Source organism: Sphaerodactylus townsendi, linkage group LG11, assembly GCF_021028975.2.
Source record: "Sphaerodactylus townsendi isolate TG3544 linkage group LG11, MPM_Stown_v2.3, whole genome shotgun sequence".
Lineage (NCBI taxonomy): Eukaryota > Metazoa > Chordata > Lepidosauria > Squamata > Sphaerodactylidae > Sphaerodactylus > Sphaerodactylus townsendi.
Genome location: NC_059435.1, coordinates 25998826 through 26025488, shown reverse-complemented (window position 1 = coordinate 26025488; position 26663 = coordinate 25998826). Strand labels below are relative to the sequence as shown.

The 26663-nt window shown below is 42.0% G+C and overlaps 1 protein-coding gene across 1 annotated transcript in view; it reads right to left on the bottom strand.

The window, feature by feature from the left end:
• Nucleotides 1-2: 2 nt before the first annotated feature.
• Nucleotides 3-26663, bottom strand: part of GLB1 (galactosidase beta 1) — a 41649-nt gene continuing 14988 nt past the window's right edge. Inside the window, exons 3-16 of the mRNA XM_048510694.1 lie at nucleotides 23998-24148; nucleotides 23321-23381; nucleotides 21785-21879; nucleotides 19931-20111; nucleotides 18773-18831; nucleotides 18048-18169; nucleotides 17921-17961; nucleotides 17222-17334; nucleotides 15571-15645; nucleotides 13920-14009; nucleotides 13285-13395; nucleotides 10091-10222; nucleotides 6163-6384; nucleotides 3-1979 (exon numbers count right to left, since the gene is read on the bottom strand). Coding sequence (XP_048366651.1) covers nucleotides 1713-1979; nucleotides 6163-6384; nucleotides 10091-10222; nucleotides 13285-13395; nucleotides 13920-14009; nucleotides 15571-15645; nucleotides 17222-17334; nucleotides 17921-17961; nucleotides 18048-18169; nucleotides 18773-18831; nucleotides 19931-20111; nucleotides 21785-21879; nucleotides 23321-23381; nucleotides 23998-24148 — 1720 coding nt within the window. The 3' untranslated portion in view covers nucleotides 3-1712. The remainder of the gene's footprint in view (nucleotides 1980-6162; nucleotides 6385-10090; nucleotides 10223-13284; nucleotides 13396-13919; nucleotides 14010-15570; nucleotides 15646-17221; nucleotides 17335-17920; nucleotides 17962-18047; nucleotides 18170-18772; nucleotides 18832-19930; nucleotides 20112-21784; nucleotides 21880-23320; nucleotides 23382-23997; nucleotides 24149-26663) is intronic.

The following is a 26663-nucleotide window of genomic DNA, read 5'->3' as shown; positions in this document are numbered from 1 at the left end:
TATCCCACGAAAAGATTTTAATATAACAGTTGAGGCTTTGATTCCATTCTAAGGCCTCATACAGCTTTTCCAAAGTAGCTAACTGTTAAAAATAATTTAATGTGCAGAATAAAGGCAATTTCTATGATGGTAACAATATTCAAAACAGTCATTCTGCCCCGTAACAATGATTATCATGGAATCTGGCACAGAAACAATATGCAAAAATTAGGGGCAGTCCAAAATCATCCTATGCAAAATCTTGAAAATTCGGAAGCAGGATTGTTCACAATAAGACTCCTCATTCAGAACAACTTCCTTTAAATGTCTCTTCAGGACAGCCCAGTCCAGAGCCCTGGGTGGCAGGGCCAGCGCTGCTGCCACTCTGCCCCCTCCGGAGGGCCTTCCAGCGGCGCAGGGAGGGAAAACAAAACAAAACCTCCCTGCTGCCAGAAAGCCTTCCAGAGGGCTACATGGACTATGTTGGAGGCCTGGGCCACAGTGTACCTAAAGGCAACACCAGGGTGAAAGCCGACTGATGTTGGCCCCAGCCCTAGCCATGCCTCCGGAATGCCCCCACTGCACCAGCAGGGCCAGTGGTGGCGCAGGAGAGCTGACGCAGCACCTAGCACGGTGTCCAGGCATCTTGGAGAGCAAATCTGCCAGCATGGCCCTGAACCACCTCTATGAGTTGCTTCAGCCCCCCTCCCCGCAATCTAGATTGGGCTGTAAACTTCATAGCTATCAAGATTTAGAGCCAACTAATGTGTTACATTCAATTTGTCATAGTTATGTCCCGTTTGTCATAGGGTCCAATTTGTCATAGTTATGTTATTCAAGGCCATGATCTTATATATCATATTAGATTCAATCCATCAGAAACTGTCTAGATCAGTGCAAAACATTCATAATCCTTATAATGAGCCTGCACATAGATGGCTTCATCTCTATACATGCACTCATCTTGAAATCAATTTGCTAATTTGCATGTTTGTGGGGGAGGGGGAAGTATCTCTGCGTGAACACCACAGGCTGAAATTTCACATCACCTCACAACACTTTCCTTCTGTTCAGTTATTTTTCTACAGTAGAACATTATCTTGCAATTAGCATTTCCCACTAAACGTATAGTTGTTATTAATGTATTTCAAATACTGATATCATGTACTCTCATTACTCTGTTGTCACCAGAGACATCTGAACTAGATAAAAACTACAGAGGCAAGAGTAAGAGGACAGCAATTCAAAGTCATCTGCAAGGAAAAGGTCTTATTCTGATGTGCGCCCAACAATTTAATTAACTAATGTTTGCATAATCACTAGATTTGGGGGGAAATAAAGCATTTGCTGCTGACTATAGCACCGGTAAGCACAATTCTGTCTCTTTGGCTCATTCCGCACATGCAGAATAATGCACTTTCAAACTGCTTTCAGTGCTCTTTAAAGCTGTGCGGAATAGCAAAATTCACTTTCAAACAGTTGTGAAAGTGGTTTGACAACGCATTACTGTGCGTGTGCGGAAGGGGCCTTTCTCTCTGCCTCTTTTGCAAAAAAGACAGTGCTATTTGTACTGCCTCTGGTACTTTTCTCTGCTTTGAGGTCTCCATAGTTAAATCATTCCTATTTTTTTAAAAAAACAACAACAACACTGATTTGATTTCCCACTTTTGAGAGAGGAAAATAAGGAGTTCTGTAGAATAAAAGAGGAAGGTAGAAAAACATTTAAAATGACATCATACATAGTCCTCTTCCGGCCCGAAATCTCTACTAAAAAGCTTCTCAGAATCACTTTCACAGTGAGCGCTTGCATTGAGCTTGGGTCTATCTACAAACTCTATCAAACATTTCTGAGGGCCACATGGAGAACCTTCCAGTTCCAGAACAGTAATGTTGTTTGGAGAGGATGAAACGAGGATGTTGCTTGGAACAAACAGGGTCACTTGAGGGCCACACGCCGGCCAGTAGCGTCCTAAATTGAAGCCGTTGATCCAGATCTGTCCCTGCAAAGAAACAAACAATTAGAAATTCCCTCTTAGACATCCCAACTCAGAATCTCACTCAGTATCAAAGCAAGGATGAAATTTGTTTACTTGAAAATTCAGCACCTCTTAAAAAAAATGCAGCATCCAGTATTTTAACCAAGTTGTACCCATTTGTCCATTCTGTCTCCTGGTTTTAACTTTGAAAACTTTGCTTGTTAATCAGTGACCTGGTGATATCGGCAGGAAATTCAGTGTATACACCATCACACAGGTCAGACCAAAAGGAGAAATGGAATGAGTCAAGGATCACTGGCATAAAGGATGAGGCAACGATCACTGGCATAATGGGTGAGCATCAGGCAACTGCAAGGGCTTCAGATGACTGCCCATCCCCCCCAGCAGCCATGACGCATCAGTGCTCACAGTTGCCGGACAAGCAAAAGTACAGCCACTCATAGTGGGCACTGCTGCTGATCTGCCCAGGTCAAATGGAAAGGATGACAAGGAGTAGCTGCCACATGCCCACTCATCATCACTTGAGGGCGATGGGCCAGACCAGAGCCAGCTAGCTCCAAGCATGATCAGTCAATCAGTTCTTCACCTCTGCTCCCCAGAGCAGAAAGACATCCTGCCTTTGGAAGCAGAGCATGTGTTTTTCTCTCACAAACACAGGATGTAGCTCTTCTTGCTGCGGGGAGCTGAGCAGCGGAAGCAACCAGCAAATACCTGCTGCTGTTGGGAGTCTCCCACTCTAAGGAAGGTGAACAATACTGCTTCTTGGTACCACTGCCACTTGCTCCTCCACCTAGTCCTGGCAGTTAGCAACAATTTTGGTTACCAGTAGCAGCACAAACAGTCCAGGTAAGTAGTAATTATGGTCAGTCAAAAGGGGCATTTTCAGCCTCATCAGTTTCCAGCCACATTTAACGCCTATTTCAGGAAAGCTGTGACAACAGTGGTGAATCTTGTTATTGCTTTTGTAACTTATGCAACAACTGGATTGACAATGAAATCTGAGACTTGGGGAAAATCACTGTTTGGGGGTAGGGAAAAAGTTACACAACAAAACGTTTTCACTGTGTGCTCCCCCCTCCCCCCATAACTTATCAAATCATGGATTCTATTTACAGAAACCAAAGCAGCGCTGAAGTGATCTAGAAAAAGTCTAACATAATCAAGCCCCGTTACCTTAATGGGGAGAAGTCAGGAGTATGTTCATCAGATTGGATTACAGTAATGTGTTCCATTTCGAGTTACCCGTAAAATATACTACAAAGCATACCTTTCACACATGTTCTGCTTATCTTATTTCATGCTGTTCCTTGTTTGAGACAATCTTTTGTTTATCAGGCCTTCCTCTACAAATAGAAGTAACCTCACCCACTCTGTATGGACTGATTTGATTGGTAGTTTCAACTTGGCCTCTTTCTGTAAAATCTCCTCACATCACCTACCCATTTGTAATAGAAATAATTGCTAAAGATGTATACTTCATGGATCTGACTTATAAAAGCTTATGCATGGAGGAGAAGTGGAGAGAGTTGGCAAAGAAAATTTTTTCTCCCCCCTCCTTGCAAATCTTGGTAGCTTCAAGATGGACAAAAGGAAATACTCCTTTACACAACAAGTTTTAAAATATGGAGTTCATTGCCAAGGGATGTCACGCTGGCCATTGGCACAGACAGCTTTAAAAGGGGTTAGACAGATTCATAGGAAAATAGGTCTCAGTGACTACTAGCCAGGGTGACTAAAGGGAACCTTTATGTTCAGAGGCAGTCATCCTCTGAATCGCATGTCCCAGAAGGCAACGTCAGGAGAAGATTTCAGGTTCTTAAGTCTGGTTGGTGGACCTCCAGAGGAGCTGTTTAACCACTGTGTGACACAGGATGCTGGATTAAATTGGCCACTGGTCTAATCCAGAAGCGTTTTTGTGTTCTCAGGCTGGAATAAATTATGTCAGCCTGGACACTGACTGGATTTCTGTCAGAACATGTGTTTAGATGGACAAAATCTAGATGACAGGTGGACCCTCCTTCCAGCAGGTGCCGTGTGCATAATTAGGGCTGTGTGCACAACTGTACCGTGTGCAAAGTCAGATAAGACATGGGCACCTGATTGGCACCTCAATTGTATATAGTTGGCACAGACTACAGGGTAAAGTGTGCCTGGAAACACCTGTGGTCTGGCGGAGCACTTTGACAGTGGTTAGCAATAAACAGAACTGCACTGGTGACTGTGTGTCTTTCGGTTCTTGTTTGCATTGCATCCTGCAAGGTGACTCCACTTCGGGCTGGAAAGTAAGCCGCTGCTTCTGGAACAGGTTATGGGCCCCAGATTCTGCCAGTTCTTACCGTCGCGAGTAAACGCTAAGCTTCAAACAATTTCCTAGTTTTATCTTTTAGTTACACATGGCTACTACCCCTCTGGCATTCGTATTTTAGATATACTACAACTCTGGGTTCAGGTATCTTTCTTGCTGTTTCCACTAAGTGATAAACACACTTCAGCATCAGAAGCACCCTTATCAAAACCATCTAATGTTGCGATTTATTTTGGTAGAGCTAAAGGTGAACAGTACACCCAGCTATTCTTTCTTCTGCTTCTACTAGAAGTTCAGGAGGACCTTTCGTAGCATTAATTTTAATATATTGGAGTAGTACTCTGATTAATAATTAGCTATTAATAAGCAGGCGACCCATAAGGTCACTCTTCCTTCCTCCACTATTTTCTATTTCCTTTCTCTCAAAGTTGCCTTCCCTTCTTCCTTTCTCCTGCTTCCTTCTCTCCCTCTATCCACCAGCTAACTTAGCTTTATTTGTACCTGCTAGTTTCAGATTTCCCTCCCTCTAGCAGCCGCTACCCAGGTAAAACAGTTTAAAAAGATTTCTGATTGTTCTGAAAACACTGGGCTTTTCCCAGGTTTGTAGAAAGATCTGTCCTGTCCTATCTGTTCATAGCGCCAGTCTTTGGATTTAAGAAACCACAGATTAGGCCATGTTGATAAGTATTTATTGTACAAAAATTATGTCCCTCTTTCCTGCACAACGGCCACTAAAGCACCTAGCAAATTAAACATAACAAAATCACATTTTAGAACCATTAAGATCAACCCCCTCAAATGCACACATCGTTAAGACCGTTCGAAAACAGATCTAAAATAGGATGTTGTGGGTTTTCCGGCTTGTATGGCCGGGTTCCAGTAGTATTTTATCCTGACATTTTGCCTGCATCTGTGGCTGGTATCTTCAGAGGAGATGCCAGCCACGGATGCAGATGAAACGTCGGGAGAAAACACTACTGGAACACGGCCATACAACCTGGAAAACCCACAACATCCTAGTGATTCCACAGTTTGACATTATTTTAATAGTTATTCTTGTAGTATTGCAGGCTTAAAGTTAGGCTCCATGAGCAATGTATTTAATAAGTCATATGATGTATTGTCCCATAAGAACATAAGAACAAGCCAGCTGGATCAGACCAGAGTCCATCTAGTCCAGCACTCTGCTACTCGCAGTGGCCCACCAGGTGCCTTTGGGAGCTCACATGCAGGATGTGAAAGCAATGGCCTTCTGCGGCTGTTGCTCCCGAGAACCTGGACTGTTAAGGCACCATGGCACTCAAAGAAGCAAACGAGATAGAAAAAACAGGTTTACATCCCCCTCAAATCAGCAGCAGAGAAGCCTGATGTGCCGTAGTGTAGTTGCTCCTATGGAGCAATACGGCCCTATGCCCTTCCACTCCTCTCATTTAAAGAGAGGATCACAGAAGAGAGGCCTCCCCCACAAATCTAAGGGCCCAGAGACTTGCATATGCTCTCTAAGAAGTAGGTTAAGATCAAGTTAAGAGATGTAGGTTAAGAATCAGTCAGAGTAGCACTCTGGGTTAAGGTGTTATTGCAATTCTGTATGTTTCAAAATATTTTGAGAAGAAACCATAAGATAACAACTTGTAGTTTTTCCACAAGCAGTTTCCTCCACTGCAATTTCACTTTCTGTACAGAAGATGATTATCTCCCGTGTTGCGAACACAACTGCTCCAGAGGACACAGACACACATGCTGACTTTGTATTGAAGTCTGGCTGTGCAGTACACCAAATAACTGTGTTAACAGTTAACAGTACACCAAATCGCAGTGCCTCTAAATATTTGATACTTTGGGTCAGAAATAATTTTCAATTAACTCTGCATGAAAAATTACCTTTGTCCACCCAGGAAGCTGGACATAGGTGTCTTGAGGTAAATCTGGTATTCCACTAGGAATGGAAAAGCTTCCAGTATAAAAAGAAGGTTCTTCTGAACTTGATGCGTTCCCACAACTTTCATTATGGAAGCCCTGGCCAACTGCTTTGTCAATATCCAATGGATACATTTCCCAGTCGGTAAGTATCGCGCTACCAAGAGTTATATTTGAAACCAGCCCCTGAAAATAGATGTAAAATACATATAAATCAGACAGCAAGGCAACAAACAATAGAACTCTAAACCATTTTTTTAAACCATTAAAAGTTTCAGTTCATTCATATCTATTCAATCTATAGTTTGGTCTGTTAAGCTGTTAGCCATTTTTAACTTGAACCAGTTCAAATTCCTTTTATACCTTATAGACATAAATGTCTATGATTATAATATAATTCCTATAAAATGAATGCCGTGATCAAATGTTTGAGAAAAATAGTATATTCTCTCATTAATGCTAAACTTCCCAGAGCTCACTAAGGGCCAAACCACAGCATACTTTCACAAACACAGTTTGGAAGCTCCATGTTCCATTAGGGTGTGGGGCCCCCAATTAAGATGGGGACAGCAGTGCACAACAAGGAAGAGTGTGGCTTTCCTCATCCCCATGTGTGTTTTCCCCACCTGAAACAGCCCTGGGAGCTGCTCTTTATTCTGTTGGGAAATCAGTTATATCAAACAGCATCTCCCAGGGATGTTTCAAGTTAAGAAAACAGCAACCGGGGGGCGGGGGGAGCTAAACCTCTTCTCATAAGCTATGGTCCTGATATGAATCTGGCCTCCACATGCCTGGGAAACACTTAAAATATTTCCACGATCCAATGCGGTGATGTCCCCATAATGTGTAGTTAGGCCCCTTTCATAAACACCAAGAGAGAAGAATTAATGTTGGATCCCCACATTTTTTTCAACACTAACAAAAACGAGGGGGGAAAAACCTTTTGGCCCATTTCATGAATGTTTGTTTGTAAAAAAATCTCTACTAACATCAAAAGGATAGGAAGTATAATTTCAAAATATCAATCTGCAATACTACAGTAGAGTAGAGTAGACTTTATTTACAGTCAATGACCAAATATACGATACTACAGTATTTGGAATATATTTGACCTTAGCCAAAAGACTGAGAAGTGTACAGCTCAGAGCATCCAGACAGAAAATAACAAGGGATCCTACAGTAGAAGAAGAAGAGTTTGGAGCGTTTTTAGTTCAGATGAGAGAACACAAATTGTGGAGAGGGGAATAAGAGAGAGTTCTAAATTATGAATGGGTGCAAAGACAGAGTTGTCATGCTCACAGCACAAGAACTCTGAAACATTCATTGATGGGTATCAGATTCAAGAATGATGCAAATGACGCAACGGAAGTAGCTCTTCAGAAAATGGTAAATTACTTAAAGAACTACACGGTGCGAAGAACATTGCTATCTTAGGTGGCTTTAGAAAAGACTTCTAAAATTAATGGAGGATATGCCTATCAAAGTCCTTCAGACAGTTGAGAGAAAGGATTCTGGAATACTGGGAACAACAAAGATTGTTACTGCCTTCATGCCCTAATTGTGAATTTCCAGAGCTATCTAAATATCTTTCAGATTGTTAAAGGGCTTCTTTACATGTTAAAGTCTTTGTGTCTGTTGAACAGTGAAATGAAGACTTTAAAGCTATATTCAGTGGGAGTTTTTGTGCCTCTCAGTCTCATGCAAGACCTTTTCTCCTTGCAACCAGGCAACTGCAGCCTTCCCATTTTCTCCTCCTATACAGCTGTTGTTAGCGCCACTGCCAACCATTTTTGCAGTCATGTGCATTCTTTCACAAACGGAGCCAATGGTGGTGCCACGGGACAGCTCTTCCTCACTTTCCTCTCCCCGCAGCCATTCGTGTCCACCAGAAAAGGAGATTCCTGGGGTCACAGAACACACATGCTTCCATGCAGAGGTTTTCCCTTTCCCTTGGCTTTTAAACTGGAGTGCTCTTTTTGGAAGCATACACAGACTGCTGGACTCCTTCTGTCCCTGTTTGAGGTTTTCTCCATCCCCAATATGCTCTCTCACACACCTGCTTTCGTTTTACTCCAGTGTTTTTGGAAATAATGAATTAGCATGTCTTATAGAAAGAATGGTGTCCATTTTCCTACTGCAGAAGTCCCACCTTTTCTTGCCTTTTTCATTGTGGAGACAAAAGGGAGACAGTACTAGCAGTTTTTGTCCTGATTTCTTGGAAAGGAATCGGGAGGGAGCTGCAAGGTGGCTAAAGGGATACTATTTCTATATGCTGATATTGCGGTACAGCATGATAACGAACTATTGCCACTTCTGTATTGTAAGAACCAAAAACGGCCCTCAAAAGTCAATGCAGTATCACTGCAGAGCACATCTGGCAGGTAAGCATCAGGGGAAAGGTCAGGCTTTGTATACCTAAGTCACCCACATCTGGAATCTCCTGTGCCAACATGCATGCCTATGCATTCACAGTGGTGATGAAAGTAACACAGAAAATCTTTGCCGTGAGGACATAGCCTCACTTTGGCCAAAAGTTCTAGCATGTTTCACACTGAGGAATAAAGATTATCATCCAAACATTTTTGATTTTTAAGATCACGCACAGGCAATCCATCATCTGGAATATAAATCGTGAAAATTTCCAAAATGAGCCCATCATTTATTCAGATTAGTTTTTTAAAAAAAACCTTGGTAGGGTCACATAAAACTTTCCCAATCGCTGTGATCCATTTGTTCATTTTAAAAAGGAAATAAAAGAGATCAGAAACACAGTCTTGGAACTGGTCTTCCTTGTTTATTTCAATAACTAACTTCAAGGTTAACATTTAGTTGTATTGTATTACTAATCTTCATAAGAAGAAGGCCCCAGAACTGAAAGCTGTAATTTTAGTACCTGATCACATCCAATGAGTCTTTTTGAAACTCTACTTTTAGAGATCTTTTGTAAGATTAACTTAATCTAGGATTCTGATCTTACCTTTAGACCTTATTGTACGCTATGTCTTACACACGCAAGTTTCCACATCCTGTCTGCCAGCAAGGTACGCTTGAGACTGCTAAACTTCTTAAAAGAAAAGTGTGGCAGATCTAAGAGGCCTTTCTGGTGCATGTTTGGACAAATCTAATGACATAAAAAGCCTTCTCTAAAGTAAGCAGTAAATGTTCTTAGCCTCCCTAAGGAACATTTCACAGAGCCCTTCAGGGCAGTATAGAAAGTTTAAATTATAAATAAATAAAATAAAGATACATTTAAGCAGCATTTAACAGACTGGAACCAGCCAACAAATGTTCTCTGTGAAATCAATTTGGAGGACAAGATCATAAGGAGAAAGCACAGGACAGCTTATAGTCATTTCTACAGGTTGAAAAAAATAAAAACTGCAACTGGCTAATGGAGTATATACATAGACTTAGTCTGCACTGAAAATTCATCACATGGTGACAATCATGACAGAGAACATGCCAAAAAATAAGCATATCTGAATTGGCCATGGTGAATCATTAAGAAAGTTCACTGTAATCCAAGGCAGACCAATGGGGAATTCCCAGTCTGATAGTTTAGGCACAGTTGGCACATAATCTTTCTACAAAAGGGAGTGTGGCGAAAAATTATTCCAACTGGAAATTCCACTGGGCACTATTTCATGACTAACTAGCACCATTAGTGGGAAGGGGAAGAACACTGCTCCCTATGATGCAATGATGAAAAGGAGCAACATCAACTCATGCTGTGCTTCTTGATCTCATTTTCCTTGTCTTTTACATTGGGATTTTGTGAATAGAAGCCACAGAAACAAATTCAGCAGAATTATAGATGTTGCCTTGCCACCTACAAGTTCATAATTAGAATGGCTACACTTCTGCTGGATGATTATGACAAGAAAATGTGTACCTTGAAGTCATTGTTGTATCTTCCATAATTTACTCTCCCCATATTTTCTACCAGCAAATCCAAATATGCTCCCGCATTCCCTGTTATATTGAGCATTGACACATGCCGCCTTGAAAGGACTCCCTGAGAAACCTGTATTTTTAAAAAAATCACACATTTGCAACATGGTGTAGTGTACAAGCTATTTTAAGTTGTATTACATAGTTGGTCTTGTTAGTTTATACCAGTGATGGCGAACCTATGGCACTGGTGCCAGAGGTGGCATTCAGAGCCCTCTCTGTGGGCACGCGAACACAGAGTTCGTCATCGCCCCCCACACACACTTAGACTGGCCTGGGCCACTGAGCATGACGTGTGTGCACCGCGGTGAGCAGGGAGGACTCGGCTGGCGGGCCTGGTGCCTGTGCTCTGGGTGGCTGCTGCCTGGGGGGGGGCAGCACAGAGGAGGCAGAGATGCTAGAGAGGCACAGAGAGGTGCACGCGGGACTTGCTGGAGGCTAGAGCAGGCTGGCCCCTGTTCAAGAGGGAGGGGCGGAGGAAGAGGGAGCCAACTGTTTTTTCTAAACTAAAACTAAAACCTCAGCATTCAGGTTAAATTGCCGGGTTGGCGCTTTGCAATAAATAAGTGGGGTGCTCGCTTCAATGTTTTCCCCTCCGCTTTATTGCGTGGTAGATTTAACAACTTGGAAATGAGCGAAAGGGTATGCTCTTGTGGTGAACAACAAATTGAAACATTGGCACATCAACTGCTTTGCTGCCCTAAATCTGCTAATATCAGATCAAAATATTCCAACATTCTTTCTAGGATACCTAGTGAAATGGAAGAATCAAGTAGACTTCCTTTTCTTCTGGACAATTCTGACAATGAAACTTGTGAATTGGTTGCACAATTTTTACTGGAGGTGATGCACAATCAATAATTTATATTTTATCTTAAACCTTTGTATTTGTATACCTTTTATCTTAAACCTTTGTATTTGTATACCTTTTATCTCAGGTTTTTTATTGTGTTATGATTATTGTTATGCCAAATAAAGGCTTATTATTATTATAAATAAGTGGGGTTTGGGTTGCAATTTGGGCACTCAGTCTCGAAAAGGTTCACCATCACTGGTTTATATTGTCAAAAAAGGGTTCAATAATGTACTCTGGTGGCTTTTTGCATTTTTGGCCAATTCTATAATCCTGGTCCTACTGCATTGTCCACTGGAGGTCCTTTGTGTCTTACCGAATTGTTTTTTAAATGTTGTAGTCTGTAATGTAATGAGTCTCTGAAACAAAAGTGAACCACAAATACAACAAATCAAATAATCAGTGCCGGCTCACCATTGGAAGACATAGAAGACTATGATCATCATTGAAACTAACTAGAAATCATTCAGGGGCAGTTTAAGAAGAAAAAATAATCAGTTCTGGTAAAGTTTAAGCTCCCCTGCTCTCTTGGTCAGAAGGTGCAAATAGCTGAATTAAAACTGACGCACTGTATTCAAACAACAGTTGAAAACAAATCTCTGTTTTCTTTTGCCCTACTCTGTAGCTCCTACAGCCCCAATTGTTGGCATATATAATAAGTGATAAAGAACTTTCAGGAAATATGTATCACTTGATTTTGCCTGTTTCTTACTTTCCTACCAGGTCTCTAAAGCCAAGTGCGGATGTAACATTTTCAGTCACTGAAACCATTACGCAACAGAGACTTCCCAGATTCATCCTCCTTTATGTTGACCCCAAATTCTGGCACGCGTTCGATGCTTCTTAAAACTTTATTACATGTGAATCTTTCCTAACAAACTATGGTAGGTAGAGCAAAACAGATGGCCTCTGAAGGGATTGCATGGGCTATGACTCACAGCCATACTGGTGGGGATCAAGATGGGATTTCAGGCTTCTTAGGTACTGGGACAGACTGAGGCACTGAGATAGTGAAACTATATTGACCATATTATTACCCTCATATGCTTAAAGTATTTTTGAATATGTTCACATTCACCCAGGCATGTCTGCAACTCAACAATTGTAACATCAGCATTTGCTTGCCTGAAGTAGTCATTACACATCTGTCTGGAGCCAGCGCCACGAGCTGGCCTGGACTTCCCAGCCCCATCGCCTTTTACCTCGGAGGGAGCAGGGGAATGACCACATGCCCAATGTGGCAGCAGTAGCAAGGCAGTGCCTGTTGGGCGGAGCCCCCACCAGTGAAGGTCTTGTTGGGCGGAGCCCCCACCAGCAAAAGAGGCGAGTGGGGTGAGGCCTAGCAAGATGGGAGACGGCACCCTGGGAGGGCGCCAGGCTGCAGGGAGCCTGGCCCCGACACAAGTGGGCTGCAAGACAGGCCTGTTGGGCCAGGACACCACTTGGGACCTAGCGGAGAAACCAGAGTTGGGAGGCTAGGACTGCCTTGGGAAGCGAAACAGGAGGACTGGTGGTGAAATGCAGGGGAAGAGTCCAGCCTGGCCCATACCTGCTCATCAAAGGGCCAGGCGGTCTCTCAGGCAGAAGGGCCAACCATTGGTCCACCAGGACGAGACAGACAGCCCGAGAGCCAATTGAGGCCTAGCGGCAGGCCTTGGCCCAAGGGAGAAGCAGACCAGAAGGGGAAGGGTGGCGTGGAGGAAATTGGAGAGAGGTTTAAAAGGAGGAAGAGACAGGTTGGGAGGGGGGCAGAGTGTGAGCAGAAAAGGAAGGAGAGCAAGAGAGACAGAATGGGAAAAGGAGAAGGACCTACTAGGGAGGAGAGGGAGAGAGCAAGAGCAAGGCTGGGAAGTTGTCAAGAGGCAGGCCAGGCTCCATCCCAGCAGAAGCCCAAAGAGGGTGACCCTTAGTTGCCACCAGCCTGAAGCCTGCCCACCAAGGGCCCTGGCCAGGCCAGGACCTGAACACAGGCCTACCCACCAAGAGGTCAAGAGATTGGCTGTCGCAAGGCCTAAGATCTCCCATGCAGGGTAGGAGGGATGGCGGAAGGACTCGGAGTTGGGCCAGCTCAGGAGGCGCTCCACACAACATCTAGAGTTCTTGCATCGTTAGACCTTAGTTCAAATACAATATTCAATCAATGGAGACAGTACACAGATTCAACTGATGATCTACACAGGGAGAATGTATGAACTGTCCCAAAGCAGGCAAAGCCCTAAGCCAGAAGGAACTGATATAGCTGTAGTTCAATAGCAATAAAACTGGAAATGATGGCATCTTACCCCATTAACAGAGACATACACACGATCGTGAATTCCATCAAACAGCGTAAAGAGTGGGGTTTTGCTACAGTTTCTTAGCAGCTTTGTTCTGTACAGTACAAACCCAAAATACTACAAGAGGGAAACAGGAAGAAGCAATTAGAGATGAGAGTTTTAATGTTGAATGACCAACCTCTGTGCTATTAAACTCAGCTCCTCAGCTTCCCCAGCTGCTGCTCTAACAAGCCCGCACCGAAGTAGTTTGACTCCCTGTTCTTCCAGTCTGTCTCCAAGTATATCTGTTTATTTTAGGATCATTAGTCACCTGCAACTCTTGCTAAAACCATAACCCAGAGTGGACTATAAGGAATCCCTAATGAAAGCGGCAGTTCACAGGAAGCCAAATTTTATATTTGAGTCTAAACTCTGTCTCTAAAGAACACAGGCAACACAAACAATACAGATGTCCCCAAAATATGTATTAGGTTTACTCCCCAAATATGTATTAGGTTAACTCAGAAGGTTACCGCACAGCATAAAACAGCTGAACTCACTTCTTTGATCAAGTACTCAACAATATGCTGATCATGCATCACGTATTATTTAATGAAGTATAAAAAAATCAGACTCAAAAGGACTCCGGGACAAATGATTACCTGCTTCAGTTGAACAAATGTTAAAGGATAGATACTTTTAACTGGTCCAGATGGTGACAGGTCATTTAGAAAGTCCCTCACTGTGCCCACCTACAATGCAGTAGAAACAAGTAACTATTTGCAAGGATGTTTAAAGGCATAAAAGCAAACAGAGATTTTAAACCATGCTTGCGTAGGCTTATAGCCAATTCAACAAAGGAATTTCCATCAGCAGAGCATACAAATAGGATCTTATGGAGAATTTCAATGATGGCCATAATTGTAGAACTTTTTGGATTTACCAGTTTTGAATTTTACTGGGTGTTTGTATGTTTTAGATTGTAAAGGCCTATGGCTATATACAATAAACGTGGCATTTTGGGCTGCAGTTGGTGGCAGGAGACAAGAAAGGTTTGCTCTGCTGATAAATGAATATTCATTCATTCATTCATTCATTCATTCATCAGAACCAACCTTCCTTGTCTCCTGCCTCCAACTGCAGCTCAAAATGCCACGTTACCCCCACCCATGTTACTCCTGGATGGGGGGCGGGGGCACGGGACAAAGTCTGCAGAAGGAAAGCGGGCGGGGAAAGTGAAAAAACTGGCCTCTATTCCATTCACAGAAATATTCTCTGAGGCCTCTTCCGCACATGCAGAATAATGCACTTTCAATCCACTTTCACAATTGTTTGAAAATGAATCTTGCTGTTCCGCACAGTAAAATCCAGCTGCAAAGTGGATCGAAAGTGCATTATTCTGCATGTTTGGAAGGAGCCTGAGATCAGTCACAGTACCTGAAAAAGAGCCCCACCAAGTATCATTATCTAAGATGGATTTTTCAGGTTAACGAAAAGATGAAAAACATTTAGCCATTTTGATTACTGGTGCTTTCAATATGGCAATAGCTGTCTCAGATGGATACAACAGGTCAATTGTTAGTCTGATCCACACCATGTTAATACTGTCACTATGTAATGATGGAAATTTTGCACACCCAAAGAGAAGGACAGATTTTACTTTTATATCATCATCATCATCATCATCATCATCATCATCATCATCATCATCATCATCATCATCATCATCTATTCGATTTAATAGACCACCCTACCGCCGAAGGGCTCAGGGCGGTTCACATACCAATCAAACATAATACAATACAATTAAAAATTGAATAATCCCAATTAAAACAATAAATATGACAAAACAGTAGCAGTAACATCAGAAACCTGTCCATAGTTAAACAATTAAAACAGATGACGTCTGGTTTATATAGTATAGATTATATAGTATAGATTACATGCACATATAGTATAGATTATATAGACTATATCTTATGCTTCCTAAATCGTGGAGAAATACCTCTCTTCAAATACAATTTTTTCAAGATATTGCCACCCTTAATGGAAATCTTACTTGGTACTTCATTGATACATCACAAAACCCCCCATGGGAAGATCTCTAAGAATTTATTCTGCTTTAATGACAAAGCTATAGATTTCTATCACCATGCTCAAAAACCACACATGCACCAACTCACTGAACTGTTGTTCTGCTCCTCATCATTTGCAAACTGCTCATAAAGCAAACTGATACCTATTGTGAAAAGGACGACTTATCAAAGCGAAAACCCGATGCATTCATTTACAAGTCAATATACATTCATTTACCTTCTCTAGTGTAACTTCTCCATAGGCAAACTTGGGTGTTGTTGGAGGGATAGGGTCCTTTGGTAATTTCTTATACTAGGATAAGACCAACAAGATTTTGAATATCTAAGGACCAACTTATGTATTTTCACATGATAAGAATACAAAGAATGAACTGCCTAGATGTTAGGTCCCAGGAACTTGGTCCAATAATCAGAGTCTAGTTTTTGGTTTAGTAGTCTTTATTATGGCAACACAATCCCAGACCATCAGGTCAAAGCCAGTTTTGTCAGACATATATTCAGGTTACAGTTTGTCCCCTTAGAATCCCCTCTCCCATATTCTCAGAACAGAACATCTGCTAATTGTTGAATCCGCTTGTACCCAGCACCAAGGTTATACTATCAGCAACAGATAACAATATGAAGCCACCTGGCTGCTAGCCCAGGGGTCAGATAACTCTTTCCCATGGCACAAGCATGTCAGGGGAGGTCTAGTTGTCTAAAGGTTACAAAGCAGCCACAAATTCAGGTCAAGCCAGCAATGGTTACATATGTCAGAAGAGAATGCATATGGGCCCCAGGCATACTAGGCACGACCCTGACACTGGAACACATTGCATCATTTTCTTTAGAGTCTCAAAGGGAATTCCTGTTGCATTTCTTATTAGTGTGTACTTTGAGCACAACTGTGCATGCTAGAAATAGAAGGAGCTCTTCTGACCAAAAAACACCTATGAACATCATCAGACTGACATGCTTGTGGAAGCCAATATCACACTGGGCTGGGTCCACTGGCTCTACAGACCTAAATAAGAGACTCTTAAGCCCCTTCCACACATGCAGAATAATGCACTTTCAATCTACTTTCAATGTACTTTGCAGCTGTGTGGAATAGCAAAATCCACTTGTAAACAACCGTGAAAGTGGATTGAAAGTGCACTATTCTGCATGTGCGGAAGGGGCCATACTCCATGGGGCAAACGAGGCATCACATGGTGTAAAAAACTAAAAATAGCAGCAGTGAAGAGGTCCCATTTGAATCATGGATGAAGCATGGGAGGTGGCAACTTTTACCATCTCACTTACCCTTCAGTGGCCACTGTTTATTCTGAAGGAAACATACACAGGTATCAACAGAAATTACTGTATGTGTTCCTCCACAAGTAGTGATGAAGAAATGGTTGAGGTGAGACCACTTATGTGAAACTATTATTTATAGTTTTAAAAAAGACACAGGAAAACCACATAAAGATCTTCCATATGTGTCTTCACCATTTCTATGGTCAAGTATACAGGCTTCTTGGAATTGCCATCCTGTTTGCTAACCACTAAAGCCACCCATTTTGATTTACTTTAACTTTGCCTCAGTTATTTTAATGTACTACGTCAAGTTAAAATATGGCCTGAAAGCTATTACAAAGCTTCCTTCTGATTCTTCTCTATGCATTGCCCACTGGGAACATTCCTCAAAGGAATCTGTGCTGATAAAAATACTGCACATTATGTTATCTACCTCTAGTCTGCAACTTCTCACATCCTGCTTAGCTGATTTGCAAATCAGGCAGTGACGGAGCTCAAATGCTCTAAGAAACAGCAGTTGGTTTTAATTCCTGCAGTAACTTGGAAGCCTAAACCAATTCAGGACAAACACCCTTTAGAAAAAAACTCACCATGCCAATGACTTCCCTGATAGCAAAGTACTTCTCTGTGAGGTCTCCTGCTTCACTCAATGGAGCATCATAATCGTAACTAGTAGGCTGTGCCATGTAAGGTGTATTGGCTCCTGCAAGGAGGAAAAAAGTACAATCAGGAAAAAAAGCCCTCTATCTTCTCACGTACACCTCATCAGGGGGTACTTTCAAAATGCCACTTCTTCCATTAGAGAACATTCCAGCTGCATTCCAGATTCATAAGGTAGTGAGATCTGTGATGCATATGTGGCTAGACCTGGTCGTTTAACAATGGCCCATGTTCATCTTTTCCCTAACTGCTCTAAGACAACTGACTGATCTCACCATCCAGAGGCTGGCTTTAAACTTGGAAATATTTCCCTGCCCAATCACTGTTACCATTGGCAGTAGGATGCTCACATCTTCTAACTGACCATGCCTGTCTCTTCTCTCCTACACTGCATTCCTCAAAGTGAAGGTCTACAGTGTAGCAGCTCATCACGTGGGGAGATTCCTCCATAATTTTGCCAATGAACGCCCTGCAGTGTCAATGAATATTTGCTTCAAAAGACTAACAGTCGCTCTAACTTTGCTTTCATGGTTCTTCTTTCCTTCTTTTTAATCAAAAATCATACTGGCAGTCTCAAAAAAGGGCTTAATTAAACAATAAGTGTTTAAACACACACACACACTTCTTACCATTCCAATAGCCAAAATTGGTGCCTCCTATGAACATATACCTAAAAAGATATCCAAGTTAGCATTCAATACACAGGCTGCCCCAGGAATTCTCAAATTCTCATTTAACCAGTGGTGACTTACATACATGTTAACATTAGCTCCATGGGCCAGCATGTCACTAAGGCTTTTAGCGACAATCGATGCGGGTACCATAACATGACTTTTACCCCAATGGTCCAGCCAGCCAGTATAGAACTCAGAATTGACCTGGAATGAGAGAGAGCAAAATGAACACATCTGTAAGAACAGCAGCTTAAGAGAAGCCCTTCTGATCCACATTTCATGGTGCCCTCTTCTCAATGTTACATCTTAATCTTTTTCAAAAAGTAATTTTTCTGTGAAACAATTCTTCTGTGAAACAAGTTTAGCAAACTTTAGCTTATTCATGTGGCAGCATTTGAACAGACTTTTGTGATCATGGTTTTCAGGACTGAAGATACTCAAGGAGGGGTTTTTAACTAGCTTAATTACCATTATCTTAATTACCATTAAATGTTTAAGCTAGCTTCACAAAGCCCTATTACACTTCCGCACCACCACAAACTTTCCCCACCCACATATGTTCAATTCCCACCGTCTCATCATCTTTGATGCTTTGAAGTTTCTTGCCTGAAGTCTCCAAAGCAGCAAAGAGTCATAAGTGACAGGCCTGAATTTCTGACATGCCAGCCACACCTTCTGCTAGAAAAACCTGCAAGCCTAAACCCAGGCCAAGAAAGACCGCTTCCCAAACACCTTATTACTGCCACCTTGGCCCCATTATATAACTCTCCCAGCAACAGCACATCAAACAGGAAAGGAATTTCATACCAAGGGTCCTTTTGGTTCACTGTGTCTCTGACTTAAAAATGCTGCTGTGATGTTACCACCTGCAATCAACAAGCCAAACAGTCACACTTGATGCCAATGATGCCTTTCCTCTGCTACAAAAGCATCCCTCTTAAGGAGAATTTCTGCACTGCTCACAAAAGAATTGCTCCTCCTTTTTAACATACTAAATGTCCATGCAAAAGGACATGATCTCAAGAAATAGGCACCTGACATTTCATATACATTGTAGTTTTTTAAATTATAAATTTGCTAGAAAGATTTAAGTTACATAGGACGTGTGGAAGCTTATATTTATCTAATACATCAACCCCACACATTTAAGGTGAAATTATTCCAAAGTGATGTGTGGGTGGTATAAGACATTAGGATTGCTTATCTCACTGATCTCTTGATAAAAGAACATAAGAACATAAGAACAAGCCAGCTGGATCAGACCAGAGTCCATCTAGTCCAGCTCTCTGCTACTCGCAGTGGCCCACCAGGTGCCTTTGGGAGCTCACATGCAGGATGTGAAAGCAATGGCCTTCTGCGGCTGTTGCTCCCGAGCACCTGGACTGTTAAGGCATTTGCAATCTCAGATCAAAGAGGATCAAGATTGGTAGCCATAAATCGACATCTCCTCCATAAATCTGTCCAAGCCCCTTTTAAAGCTATCCAGGTTAGTGGCCATCACCACCTCCTGTGGCAGCATATTCCAAACACCAATCACACGTTGCATGAAGAAGTATTTCCTTTGATTAGTCCTAATTCTTCCCCCCAGCATTTTCAATGTATGCCCCCTGGTTCTAGTATTGTGAGAAAGAGAGAAAAAAGGCATTAGGCTAAGATAGGTATATTATAATGGCATATAACAAATTTCTAAGTGTCACATATCCTAAGTGTCACATATCCTAAACTTTTGTGAGAACTGCACAGAAAAATGGCTAGTTTCTTTCTGTTTACTCTGAAGAAATTATTAAAGCTCAACATGTTACTTCCTTATAGCAGACGATGGGCAATTAGCTTTATTGCAAGCACCCAGAGTTATATCTTGCAACAATCCTCTGAATATGTAGCTGATCACAGGTTCCACTATGACCAGTGGGGCATATCTCTAAGAAAGTGCGGCCAGGATTTCAGACCAAGACTTCTACTAACCAGGTCCAAAGTCCACGGTTGCATAAAGGCCTTGAAGAGCTCCACAGCGCAAGTTGGCCTTGCTGGCACCATCCGTCGTGAACAGCACCACTTCATCCCCAAGATGGTGCCGGAACAGATCATGCAGGTAACGGAGGTAATCAAAATCACAAGCGAAGTAGCTGCCATATTCATTTTCAACCTTAAGAGTTTTAAGCAAATGACAAAAAGTTGACAACAAATAAGCCACATAAAGAGTCTGATAATCTGTTGAAAGGACAGCCTGAAAATCTTATATTAAGCTCCAAAGAGATTCCAAAAAACAGTTCTCCCTTGCCAACACTTCTGAGAAACTCTCCCCCCACCCCCCAGCAACAGGGCCTAAGCATTGGTTGTATCTGTATTTCCCAAGGCTTGCTAGCTGTTTTAAGCCTTTTCTGTTCAATGAGTAAAATATATATTTCTAGAGCTGAATCTCTGTAAACAGATTAAAATACTATTTTAAAAGATACCTTTTAATGTCTGGCACACTTCTCATCAGACCTATCATGAACAATTTGTGTCACTGAAATGGAACTGGAAATTGGACGATTCCCAAAAACAGTTAGAATCTGGACCAATTCTTAGGACAAGAAAATTTCCTGCAGCTCACTATTAGGGCTGCCTTCTGGAAACCTATTCATGTTAAGCAACCTGTGGGTTGCTTAAACCATGATATAAGCAACGGATTCTAGCTGGTCTGTCAGATGAACAATGCGCTAGTGGAAATGGCTCTTTGCACTGGAGGAAAGCTCCCTTGTGGACAGAACCCAGGGACTCAAGAAGTACCTTCAAAATGGCTTTGTTCCATGCCATCAGGAGAATTGAATAACTGGAAGATTCTGAATCTAATTGATCAAGAGTTTTATTCAGATTTTCCTGTTTAAACGCTTGTGTAAGATTTTGTGTGAGATTTGTGAAGACTGTGTGAGATTTTGGCTTTTGGGCTGCAGTGCCTGAAAACACTGCCATTCTTGCTGTAACTATGAAAACGACAGCCGAAAATGTATCTGCCTGTTTGTTTGTTTGTTTGTTTGTTTTCATTTCAGAACTAATGACAATGGGTATGTGTTGGTGAGGATCAATAATGTTAAAATAATGTTAAACCCCGTTACCTCCTAAAATGGGGAAATAATGTTAAATAATGGGGAAATAATGTTAAAATAATGTTAAACCCCCTTACCTCCTTAAATGGAGAAATAATGTTAAATAATGGGGAAATAATGTTAAAATAATGTTAAACCCCCATACCTCCTTAAATGGAGAAATAATGTTAAATAATGGGGAAATAATGTTAAACCCCGTTACCTCCTTAAATGGCCCCAATTTGAATCATGGCATGCACATTAAAAAAATTTTCTCCCTTCAGACATTCCAATAATCAGAGTGTTCCGGACTATGTGCCTGCGAATGTTAGCTTTCTAGATAGCCTGGACATAGATAATTATTTTAAAGAACTATACCAATTTTCCTCTTTTAATCATCACAATGTCTTGGTCTTCTTGCACATAAATGCCAGGGCTCTAGCATAGATAAAAGATGAACTACAGACTCACAATTTCTGACTAGGAGCTACTGCAAATACTAGTCACAGCAGTTCTTCAGGTGTTACAAAGCCATTGACGGGGTCACCATTTGACAGGGGCTGCATAGGGTAACAGGGTATCCTGGATTTCCCATACACATAGGTTTGCGACATTTGGCTCCCTGGACAAGCAGTGATGGTGCCATTTATCGTCCAAAGGATTTAAAATGGGAAAAGTCACAATAACAGCACACAGACGTACTTCCATTTTCATGTTTGAAAAGGGAAGGATTATGTAAATGTAATTTTACCTGCACCATAATAATTGGACCTCCACTCTGATAAAGATGTGGCTTCATCTTTGGCAGTAAGACTCCCATCCATCTCTCTACAGCTGTCAAGTAATCTGGAAAAATGGCAAGACAATATACATTAAAACATATACCTTTGCTTGTTTTACAATATTGCACTGACAATTGTACTGTTTTACAATATCGTACACACATAGGAGCAAAAATGATTACATGTACACAAAGAAACAAGGAGGTTAGCTGATAAAAGGTGTAACCCCATCCTGCCTGCCCTCTCCCCTCCCTTCGCCTAGAGCCCATTTTATTTCATTTTAAAATGCGCTTTACTGCTAGTAATCAATTATCTGACACCACCCACAGACTCATCTAACTTACTGCTCTTCTTTGATTTCAGATGCTTTGAGAATTGGTCCTTTCCCATACTGCGACACTTTCCTGCGGTGTTTCTGCAGCTGCCAATGCCTTGGAGTAGCAATAAGTTTACATCTGCCAGGCTTCCCCATGTATTCTTTGTGTGACAGTGGGGTGTGTGGCCTTTTAAAAAGCTGGTAATTGTCATACCAATATTTTGTGATATCAGTATGTTGCTGTCAATTGCTATTTTTTTAAAGCTCTGGTATTATATGGGGGAGGGGGCTGCTGCAGAGACAGCAAAAGAGAAATTGGCATCATTGTGGGTGAGACCAGGAAAATCCAGACTACACGGTCACTTGGACCCATGTATGAGGGATATATTACATTAAATAACCACATGGAGATTAAAACTTTGGATGAATTAAAGCAATGTGTTAACCACTGTATCACAGCACTATGTGGCAGCCAAATACTCTCTAAAAATATACAGGGCATCCCTCCCTCCCCATCACCTCTAAGGGAGATACAGAGGTTTATTTCAAAGCAAAGCCCTTTATTTCCCCAGCCAATTATGCCAATGCGTTAATTTTTAACTTAAAAATAATCTGATAACTTTATATCTGATTAAACAAAACACTAATGAACAGATGCACTTAACATACCCCAAAGAAATCAACCCCAAGTAATCATACCTGCCATTTCAATTCTGTATAAGTTGACTTTAAGGAAAAAAAGGTTAAACTTCAAAGCTTCTAATTCAGAGCATAGCCAAAAAGGGGGAAGGTGGATTTCATTCAGTTCCAAACCTGAGAGATTCAGAGACTATAAAACGTGGCCAGTTTATACAGATGCTGTTAGATAGGCCAATATATGACTCTACTGAACTTGCTGATTCCTGACCTCTATAGATGTGATATGATGATACACTAAGCAATGAAATTTTTACAATGGGGATTTTTTTTCTTGGCTGTGAATCACGTGTGTTCTTCAGGTTGAGAGCTGCTCTGGCAGAAGGTCAACCTTTCACAATACATTCTAACAACACAGCTCTTCCTTTTGACGTGCTTCCTCAAGACTGAAAAAAGGAACAGTATGTTTGACAAGAAACCCGAAAAACTCTCCCAGTCAGATGTAGTTAAGCCTACACGGACTGCACAGCATACATATAGCATTCCATCACACCTGGATCAGATGATCTTAGGACGATAGATTTTTTCTGTAACAACCAGGCAGGCAGTCCTCCCTAGGAACGAAAAATAAAACCATATAAAAATATTTCCTTTGGGAAATATATGTATGAATTCCTCCTGAATAATAGCAGCCACAGAATGAAACACACACTAATGACCCAGTTCTATGAGTCACTGAACTGGCCGAGCAGGTCACATAACAGAGGCCCCAAGTGCACCTCTCTGCTTCACGGGGATTATTCACTCCCTCTAGTGCAAGAAAGGCTCTTGAGAGCCCCGCTGTTGAGTACAGGGGGGCCTCTCCGCATTCAGACATCTATTGGTCCACTAACAGAAATGGGAGAGGCTGACAAAGAAACCTCATTTATACCCCACTTTTCTCCACACTAGGGACCCCAATTAGCTCACAGAATTCTCCCCTTCTCCGTTTTATCCTCACAACAATCCTGTGAGGTAGGTCAGGCTGAGTGTGTGCGTCTTCCCAAATTTCACCCAATAAGCTTCCACAGCAGAGGGGGAACTTAAACTGGGGTATCTCAGATTCTAGCCTGACACTTCGAACACGTTACGATGCTGACTGTAGAATGAATGAATGAATGAATGACCAATTTAGTTTTATAAACCAAAGACTGAATAGTCATTCAAACTAGGAACTGAATCAATGCTTACCATGTCCCATTCTGCACATATATAAGGCCCTGCTCTCAGTATGACCAACAAGCCAATCTCCTCAACAACCTGCAGAAACTGCTCAAGATCTCGGTCACCAGAGAAGTTGTAAACTCCCGGTTCTGATTCATGGAAGTTCCATGGCACGTACCTGGAAATAACAACAACAATAATAGTGCCACACACAAAATTTATTAGTTCTCTGGAACTGCAACATCCTACCTCCCATATAGTTATGCTGGAAATAATTGTACCTATTGACAAAGCAAACTTATGGCTGGAATGCAGAGATTTTTTTCTGCCTTTATTTATTTTATTTATTTATTGAATTTCAAAACCCCTAGGGGTTCCATTTGCAAAATGGACTTATGCATGGGAGCAGCTGTTTTCCCTCAGAAAAGTGGATTGTGTAAAAAAGGTTAAGCAAGGAAGCACTTAAATGATGAGGAACTCTCTAACTGAAGCTTCACATTCACAAAGCTAACCCAATGCTATTTTGTAACACGGGGTGCAGAGAAGGGGTGCTTCTACACAACACTGCAAGTGAAATCCTAAATAGTTACACCCTTCTAAGCCCGATGATCTCAGTGGAGTTAGAAGAGTGTTACACTGCTTAGGATTGCACTGCTAGTTTATCTAAACTTCTAGCAAATCTTTTGTTAGTATATTTGTGCAAGCACGCTTGTTGTGCAGCTTCCTCCACATGAAGCCTGCTGGGTGACCCTGGACCAGTCACAGTTCTCTCAGAACTCTCAGCCCCACCTTACCTCACAAGGTGTCTGTGGTAGGGAAAGGAAGGGAAGGAGTTCGTAAGCTGTTCTGGGATTACTTACGTTGAGAAAAGTAGGGTATAAATCCAGACTGTTCACAAAGGTTACAGTTGAGGGAAGGGAGGGGTGCCATGCAAGGGAAGGGAAGTGAGGGAGGAAAAGGAGTGAGAGGTGGCATGCAAGGGAGGGGAGGGAGTGGTCCGGCATCTGCACATGGCCCACCCACCCTAGCAGAGGGAGGGGAAAGGGAAGGAGGGGTGGCGTGCAAGGGAGGGGAGGAAGGGGAAAGGGGCCTGGCATCTGGACATGGCCCACTCACCCTAGCAGAGGGAGGGGAAAGGGAAGGAGGGGTGGCATGCAAGGGAGGGAAGTTGTTTCCTTCATCAGTTATGAAGAATGACATATCTGATGACATAAGCATGTCTCACAAAAGCTGATCCAGAAATAGGAGTGGTTAGCCTTTAAGGCGCCACTTAACTTTTGTTTTATTTTGCTACAAACACAATTACCACTTTGCAATCGTTAAGAGAAGCATCTTACATGGGGACATTATAGGACAGTGATGGCGAACCTTTTCGAGACCGAGTGCCCAAACTGCAACCCAAAACCCACTTATTTATCGCAAAGTGCCAACATGGCAATTTAACCTGAATACTGAGGTTTTCGTATAGAAAAAACGGTTGGCTCCAAGGTGCGCGTTACTTGGGAGTAAGCTTGGTGGTAGTCGGTGGCTTTGCTTTGAAGCAACCAAGCTTACTCCCAGGTAAAGGGTCGCGCTTTGGTTCTTCCCATGAAAATCAGTGGGGTTTAACAGAGCTTAACAGGGTTTACCTACACTGCTTCCCCAAAACTAGGTCTTAGGTTTGATGCTAATAATCTCCCTGAAATAATTATACTATTATCACATGATGAACTCTGTGCATGCGTGCTCACAGAGAGGGCTCTGAGTGCCACCTCTGGCACCCGTGCCATAGGTTCGCCATCACTGTTATAGGAGGATGCATGCTTTGTGCCACCTCTAGTGGCTGGCTCTGAGAATTACACTGTTTTAATGATATAGTGATGAGATGGTCTTACAAAGGCTACCACAGTATTTGTGAATGCTGTTATTATGGGATAGAAACCCCCACCCCCACCCCCCCATGACAGTGGACATAGAATTCAGCTCACCGAAAATCTTTTTTTTAATTTTCTTTTTAAAGGAAACATATATCTGAAAAAACTGCCTCTGCACTTGAGCCCAATATGCCAGCTGAAATCTACCCAGCAGTCACAACTGAGAATTTCCCTGTAACCTCTCAACCCTTCGCAAAAAGAGTCCCAAATCTTTAGAAAAGATTGCTTTAGACACAGAAAGTTCAGGTGTTGTCATTCCACCATGTTTTTAAATCCTTCCTTTTTCCTTTGTCACAGACAACTAAATCTAAGCAGTTAGATCTTGGGTTCTGTTTTTGATAAGTTTTAAACTTTGGGATATAAATTAAACAAATCAGAGAGAAGCAGCTCAAATATAGGGGGGTTGATTATTTTGTCCTGCACCATTTTCAGCCTACGTGTGGGGACCCACAAGGAACTGGCAGAGGGGGTTCCCCCTGCCTTTGTTTTCTCTTCCCCCCACACCCCACTGCTCCATTTACTTCTACCCCGTTATTATGAGTTGGGATTTTTTGACAAATAGAAGAAAAATCTCCCTTATCTCAATGTGGCCTTGATCTACAGATTTAACATGGGGCTGTGTTGTTGATGAGATATATTGATTTATAAAAATCAGAATGTGAACAAGTGGGGGACCTGCAAGGACTTGTGTGGTTCATTAACCCCCTCCCACTATTTCCTCTTTCCAGAAAGCCTCCACAGCCTCTCACCCTCCCCTGCTTCATTCTCTCCTTCCCGCTC